General features: G+C 37.4%; 3 protein-coding genes across 3 annotated transcripts in view; 2 read left to right on the top strand and 1 right to left on the bottom strand.

The window, feature by feature from the left end:
- The window catches only part of LOC108361698 (uncharacterized), a 78,874-nt gene that overhangs the window by 3,509 nt on the left and 67,960 nt on the right, over positions 1-7,405 (top strand). The window lies entirely within an intron of this gene.
- Positions 1-7,405, top strand: part of LOC108361700 (uncharacterized) — a 17,132-nt gene that overhangs the window by 9,509 nt on the left and 218 nt on the right. Inside the window, exons 4-5 of the mRNA XM_017614401.1 lie at positions 6,325-6,591; positions 6,961-7,304. Of these exons, the coding sequence (XP_017469890.1) occupies positions 6,325-6,591; positions 6,961-7,304 (611 nt within the window). The remainder of the gene's footprint in view (positions 1-6,324; positions 6,592-6,960; positions 7,305-7,405) is intronic.
- Positions 3,864-5,808, bottom strand: LOC108361699 (uncharacterized). Its single transcript, XM_017614400.1, has 2 exons — positions 5,725-5,808; positions 3,864-5,374 (listed from the first exon to the last, which is right to left on the bottom strand). The coding sequence occupies exons 1-2, from the start codon at positions 5,741-5,743 to the stop codon at positions 4,773-4,775; spliced, it is 621 nt and encodes a 206-aa protein (XP_017469889.1). The 5' UTR covers positions 5,744-5,808; the 3' UTR covers positions 3,864-4,772.

Raw genomic sequence — 7,405 nt, 5'->3', positions numbered from 1 at the left:
TGAGTAGGCAATTGAGAAGTAAAGTCCTCTCTCGTCGTACAAAGATCACACTCTATAAGTCACTCATCATGCATGTGCTGGTGTATGGTGCGGAGGCATGGACAAAGAAAGCATCTGATGAGGCGGCTCATGGAGTTTTCGAGAGAAAGATTCTGCGAAAGATTTACGGACCTTTACGCGTTGGTGATGGCGAATATCGCAGACGATTTAACGATGAGCTGTATGAGCTTTACAACGATATAGACATAGTGCAGCGAATTAAAATTCAGCGGCTCCGCTGGCTTGGCCATGTCGTTCGAATGGCCAGAAACGCTCCTGCTCTGAAAATATTCAACGCGGGCCGCGATGCTGGTAAGAGACGAAGAGAAAGGCCTCCTCTGCGTTAGAAAGACCAGGTGGAGAAGGACTTGGCTTCACTTGGCATTTCCAATTTGCGTTAGTTAGCACAGAAGAGAAGTGACTGGCGTGGACTCGGCCAAAATCGCTTAGGCGGTTACAGCGCCAATAAAGAAGAAGAAGAGAGTCGATGAATATTAAAATATCAATTTAAATAAGAGAAATTAAAATCATATACGAAACAAAACAAAAAAAGTAAAGCAAACAAAAAATTAATTAATAATAATAATAGATTGGCGCTTACACATATGTTAGTGTTTGGCCGAGCTTCTCCTCCGACTTGTGGCGTGCGCCTTTATATTGTCACACAAAGCGGAGGGACCTACAGTTTTACGCCGACTCCGAACGGCAATTGTATTTTTTATGAGAAGCTGTTTTTCATGACAGAAATACAGTCGGAGGTTTTCCATTGCCTGCCGAGGATCGACCGCTGTTAAGAAAAAACCTTTTCTCTATATCCTTTTGCGATGTTGCTTTGACCAGGGTTTGAACCCGGGTCCTGCGGAGTGAAAGCGCATACTGCTTACCACTACGCCACAACGGCCGACAATGCAGCAAACAAAAGATTAATTAAGTAAAATTAAATTAGCTTAAATCATATCAACTTCAAATAAATCAAATCAAACTTAATTTAATAAAAGATAATAAAATAAAGTACAAGAGAAGAAACAACAAAAATAATAAACTAAAATGAAATAAAATAAAACAAACTCATATTGTAAAATAAAATTAAAAAATAAAATAAAATGAAATAAAATAAAATAAAATAAAATAAAATAAAATAAAATAAAATAAAATAAAATAAAATAAAATGAAATGAAATGAAATGAAATGAAATGAAATGGAATGGAATGAAATGGAATGAAATGAAATGAAATGAAATGAAATGAAATAAAATAAAATAAAATAAAATAAAATATTACGTCTAAATTTTATTAGTTTTATTTCCCTCAAAAACAGGCTCGTATGCGCGATTGGAGACTTGAAAGTGATACTTTCGAAAAACAAGCTCTCGGCAACAAAACCATATTCGAGTTCAGTACCAAATCATTATTCTTAAAACCATTAATTGCTGCATGCTTTAACATCTAAACATCTAAAACAATCTAACTCTAAAAGCATATTTCCATTATTTGTTTGAGATAACAAAAATTACCCCTTAGGATCTTCACAAAGCGAATGGGACGTGCTCAATTTTAAGTATAGAAAATGTTATCCTTAACAATGACTTCGCATCTTTTTGAAATGGATGTCCCATAAGCTCATGCAATCAGTTTAGAATTCCTTTTTATAGGTAAGGTGCCTACTAGAGATCCGACTTTTAGCCTAAAAATATTTTAATGGGATTCAAATCAAGTGATCGGCACAGGAAATCAGACGTTAGAATTCCATTCTCCTCTTTAAGTCATAATTCTTAACGCTTCTTGTCTATTTGCAAATTTCCCGTACAAAACTAAATTCAGCGAACACCAAGGCACACGTATGCATAAGGCGATATGCATTTTATAAGCAATTCTCAAATATCCCCTCGCTTAACTTATTAAAGTAATACTTTGCTGGCACTCCCAACCACGGTCAAGGGTTCTATGCTTAACCCATCGCACACACTCCACCCGCTACGACCTTCAAGCCAAACATGGACTCTGCTTAAGTTCATGCAGAGGTGGTACCTTTATTGTAAGCATTGGCTGAGCACGTCGACGTGGTACAAAGATTTATCAGCATTCCTCACATTTCTCTCACCCTCGCACACCAGGCTTGTGAAGTGCGTAGATAACTGCCATCCCTAAATTGGCGCGTCAAGCGTCAATGAACTGTCTAAAAACCTCATGCACATACAATTTGTATGAAGCATCGTTTCGTGTTGAAGTTGCATGTAGAAGGTGGAAAGAAAGAGAGAGGACAAAAAGTAAGAGAGGAATTGAGGAAAAAACGAGAGGAAATAAGAAAACGTCAAATAAAACGCAACGCTAATCGCTCAATTTAGGGACGGCAGTAACTTGATGTGGCCTATGTCAATAAATGATTCTTAATAAAAGATAATTTCTACCTCCTCCATCTCCCTGATCGCGCGCTTTCCATCAGCAATACAATAACGATTAAAAGGAGCTTCCGGTTTCCGGTAGATTAAAACTTAGGGTTAGCTTAAAGTAAGCAAAAAATTATTTTCGCTTTCTATACACTAATGCTAAAAACATATTGGAGCGGCGAGAAAAGCGTTAGTTACAATTTATAACCCTACAAGAATTGTGTGATGGAAACTAACACATTCTCATTTATCTTACTAACACATTTGCAAATTTTGCGTTGGTTAAAAAGAGACCATTAAATAAGGACATAAGTTTGAGGAAGACGGAAGATCACATGTACACAAATGTTTACATCAGATTTTTTACACTGCCCTTTAGAATTTGATAGAAACTTGTTTGTAGCCAGTGCACAGTGGATCCTTCTCATAGAGATGGCGGCCAAAAATAGAAGGAGGTTACCTAGAGCAACGAAATTTTGCAGGCTTACTTTTAAAAAAAATAAATAAATTATCCACAAAAACTCGAAAAAATTGGACCAAGGACACGCCCACCTCCCATATATCCTTAAATTTAAAATATGAATAAAATGGTTAATTTTCAGAGAAATTTTAAAAAAATTGGCAGAACCCCGTTTTTAGTAAAGATACAGCAGCGTATGAAATTGTTTTGAAATTGGACCAAGAACACGCCCACCTCCCATATATCCTTAAATTTAAAATATGAATAAAATGGTTAATTTTCAGAGAAATTTGAAAAAAATTGGCAGAACACCGTTTTTAGTAAGGATAAAATAGCGTATACAATTGTTCAGAAATCGGACCAAAATATTGACACTTGACAGTTGAGTAGGATAGACTTAAATGTTAAAATAAATTAAATGAATGCATTGCCGCCCAAAACGCGGTCAAAAATATAACACAAGCTTTTTTTTTTAATTAAACACTTATTATTATTAATTTTATTTGTTTTAACTTACAAGATAAAAACGAAAATGTAAACAAATTCTCACAAAAATAACATGTTTGGTAAATTAGATTTTTAACAATTTTAATGCATTTTTTTTAGTAGGCAATTTTCTCACATTTGAAATAAGTGGGTCGGAAGTTAAAAGAAGTCTATTCAAAAGGTCCTTATTAGTGACAACCCGAGACATTTTTCTTGTGTGATTCAGTCGGTAATTTTTAATGTCCTTATTTCTGGACTCTGCAGCTTCCTCACTTAACTCGCCTATAGAAATAAGTCCATGATGCTCAATCACCGATGCACCATGCAACAACACTTTGTGAACTGAAGCAGGCAAATAGTACCATGGATATGTTTCAATTATCTGTGCAGCTGTATCTAAGGCGAAAACTCTGAACTTTTCTGCTTCGATATTATAACTTGAATTTAAAGCCTGTAAAACAGTTGCGCATCTGTCGATCAGTGTTTCATCGATTCCAGTTATTTCAGCAGAAATTTTGGTATTGTTAAAAAATTTCCTGGCTGTATTGCCATCATTTGACGAACCACTTCCTCCCGTTTTCGGTCTGTCCACAATCAATCCTAGTTTTGCTCTGAATTCAGCTTGGACTATTTTCTTTTGTTTTTCAAATTCTGTTTTGTCATCACCTCTTATCTGCCATTTCTTAATTTTGAGTCTGTAGGAAATATGAACAAAAAACTCAAAGAATCTGAAGTAAGCATGAAGCGGGGACAAACCAAAACATAAACTGTTCTCATTGGCCTCTTTTTGAAGGCATAATTCAATGTTGTTCATTTCCTTTGGTGTCGCTCCGCATATGTAACATTTTAAAGATGTAGATTTGTTAAGTGCGTTGCACACTTTTCCATCAACCATAGTTAAACGTAAGTTGTTAGTGACTGTCCATTCTTTATCATTAATAGTTATAGTTAAAGGCTGCAAGGCATTTATTTTTTCAGTGTAATATTGTTCTTCAAAAACAGATACAGCAGTAGTTTCTTTTTTAAATTGAAATCTTAATGGGCGACAGTATCGTGTTGAGGACGGTCGAGGATTTTTCCAAACAACATCTTCATTTTTGTAATTTTTTAACTTGAGCTGCAATGGCACGTAACTTGTAACAAACAAATCGCTGTCTTTAGCATAAGGATCATGAAAGCTTTGTTTGTACTCGCTTTGGCCTGTACTTCCATCAAATCCCCATTTCCCTACTAACTGTAGGCTTTTATGTAAGTCATTGTTGAGAGTGTCAAGAACGTCTTTCTGCGAAGTAGGAATTCTTGTCGCCGTGTGGTTAAGTAAAGCCTGTAAGTCCACTTCGGCAGCTGTCTCGGTGACACTAATTTTGTCGGCTTCTGGATACCAGTTTTCTTTTTCAGTCTTTATAATTTTGTAGCTAGGCAGTGCATTTTTGTCATCTTGGTGTTGACGAAATTCTGAACAAGTAAGTACTGCTTCTTTGTAAACTTTGCTTCCACAAAAAGCGCCAGTACTTCACAAGGCATTACACTCATCGTGTTTTCTTCTCCCAAATTCGAATTACATGAACTATTACGCAAAGCTGTGGCAATTGATTCGTCGGATTTCGAAATTTCAGCCACACGTCTTCGTTTACTCCGCGAAGAACATTCTTCAAAACTTTTTTTAGGACGACCTCGTTGTTGTGATGTACTTGGATAATCTTCATCACGACAACTTAAAAAGACAGTCTCAGATTTGCCAAGCCAAGAGGAATGATTTCTCATAATTGCATTTTTTCTGCTTGCATTTTCTTTCCAAAATTCTGCTAACTTCTTGCATACTAAATAAATTCGGTCATTGAGGGGATCAAATTCAATAATCTCAACACCTTGATAAGGCCAACTGCATTTGATGTTTTCCAGGATTTGGTTGGCTTGAGTTGACCATGTTGTATTACTTTTTCGACTTTCAAGCCATTTATCAAATAAAAAATTGCGTGTAATTACGCATTGATAGCCAGCACCTATATATAAATATAAAATATATAAATAAATAAATATAAAAGGCTTTCAGTGATAACGAATTAAAGTTGCTCAAGCAAGAATCATAACTGACACCCCTGCTTTAATCTATCATAACTCGGAAAAAGGAAAAAACGGGAGGAAACTTCCTTATTGTATGAAAAGGTAGAACAATATTCTTCATTTTAGTACCGAATTTGTAGAAGGCACTCGGAGGCAAACCATCTAAATCTAAAATTTACTTTAGACTAAGCTAAAAAAAAATGACAGAAAGTGCTTCGCGCAGGGGTGCTATTACATTGACGCTTTAAGTTATTAAACAATAAAATGTATGTTTTTAGAGAGTACTCACCTTCTTGTTTAATATCCATAACAATTTAATATTGCTCACACTTTCTTAACAAAAGTTATCACTTTCCCAAGTTCTCCATTAAAAAACTGCACCGATAAGCGAGCTCAATGTTAAATTATATGTGAAGTTTGAATGGCTATAAAGGAATGAAAAAAAAGAATCCGTTAACTTTTATTTTGGTTTTGGTTTGGCGGGAGTGTGAACAATCTTATCGACACTTCGAATTCTTGATTAATGACATTTGATTTTTTTAATTTTGGCCAATGGCGGTACCCACAGTGCAGTGACAGAAATCTCTATCAGTCTTGCCACTCAAATGATTTGTCAAATGATAGTCACTGTTCTTGCAGGGAACTTATAAACGTGCTCGTTCAATGGGAGCGCGCATAGTGAAGAGCAAATCGTACATGCATACACGTTTATAATCGATGCTCTGGTCATGCTTTTCCCGTCGCTCCAGTATGTTTTGAACCTGAGACTATCACCACTCCCTTGTTACTCTACTACATACATACATACATATCTATCTCTAGATACATGTATTTGTTTCTTTTACGCATGCATCTCTCTCACATTACATTTATATTTCATTTGGATCAGGCGACGAAATCATTGAATGGAACGGTCGAGCGCTACGGAATAAGTGCGCGGACGAAGTTTACCAGATAATCGACGAAAGCCGCTTGGATGCACAGGTGGAATTAGTTGTTTCACGTCCCTTGACCGTCAAAGTATCAGGAAGCAACGCAGCACGCAGAGCTGCTGGCCATCAACAGCCGCACACCGCCTTGAACAGCCAAAATCTCACAAGCACCATTGCTAACAGTGCTGTGGTCAGCAGCGGCGGACGTTATTATTCACGAAAAGGTACACAGATCAAGCTAAATTATTTTAACAGGGTGTACTTGTATATATTTACAAATATAGAAAAATACTTGATCATTAGCTAATGAATAAACTATAGTGAACATTTTTTGCATATTAAGTAAAAGAATGAAAATCTAATTTCTTACTCCACGATTTACCAGTCCTACACTTATCACATTAAACTAACTGGTTATTGAGTGCGTTTGCAGCCAAAAACAAATCATGATTGGCGTATTAAGTTTACTTAACGCATATAATTGTTAAATTAGTTTATTAGCGAAAAATCTCTGTAATGCCTTACACCGTTATTTAGAAAAACCGATTTTAATACATACTTACTTTTTCAATCTTACCACCTTCTTCGAACAGCACCTGCAACCGATGCCATCGACATCCACTGCGACAAGCCGAGTGTTTTAATAACATCGCCCGGTTCGCCCGATTTCCACGCCACCACCGGGGGCGCGCGCACCTTTCGGCAAACGAATGTGCAGCAACGTGGCTACAGCGGCGGCGCCGGAACGTGTCAGCAGCACTCAACGCAGCAGCATAAACCACAACACCAACGGCTGGTACCGAACGTCGCGAACACAGCCAGTGCAGCAACAGCCGGTTCACAAGCCACAACGACGGCGAGCCACCACCATCATTGTCACCAGCCACCACCGCCACCGCACACGCACCCACATGCCGCTGCACACCACTTGCCCACGGTGGGTGTGGCGCATACTCTGCCCATGGCCGTCGATGGCCGGCTTCAGATGAAACTCGGTTACGATCAGAATACCCTGCAGCTGATAGTGACGCTCGTCTG

The sequence above is a fragment of the Rhagoletis zephyria genome, unplaced genomic scaffold (assembly GCF_001687245.7).
Source record: "Rhagoletis zephyria isolate East Lansing unplaced genomic scaffold, Rhagoletis_zephyria_1.1 Rzeph_scaffold_00818, whole genome shotgun sequence".
NCBI lineage: Eukaryota > Metazoa > Arthropoda > Insecta > Diptera > Tephritidae > Rhagoletis > Rhagoletis zephyria.
This window is presented reverse-complemented; position numbering and strand designations above follow the sequence as displayed.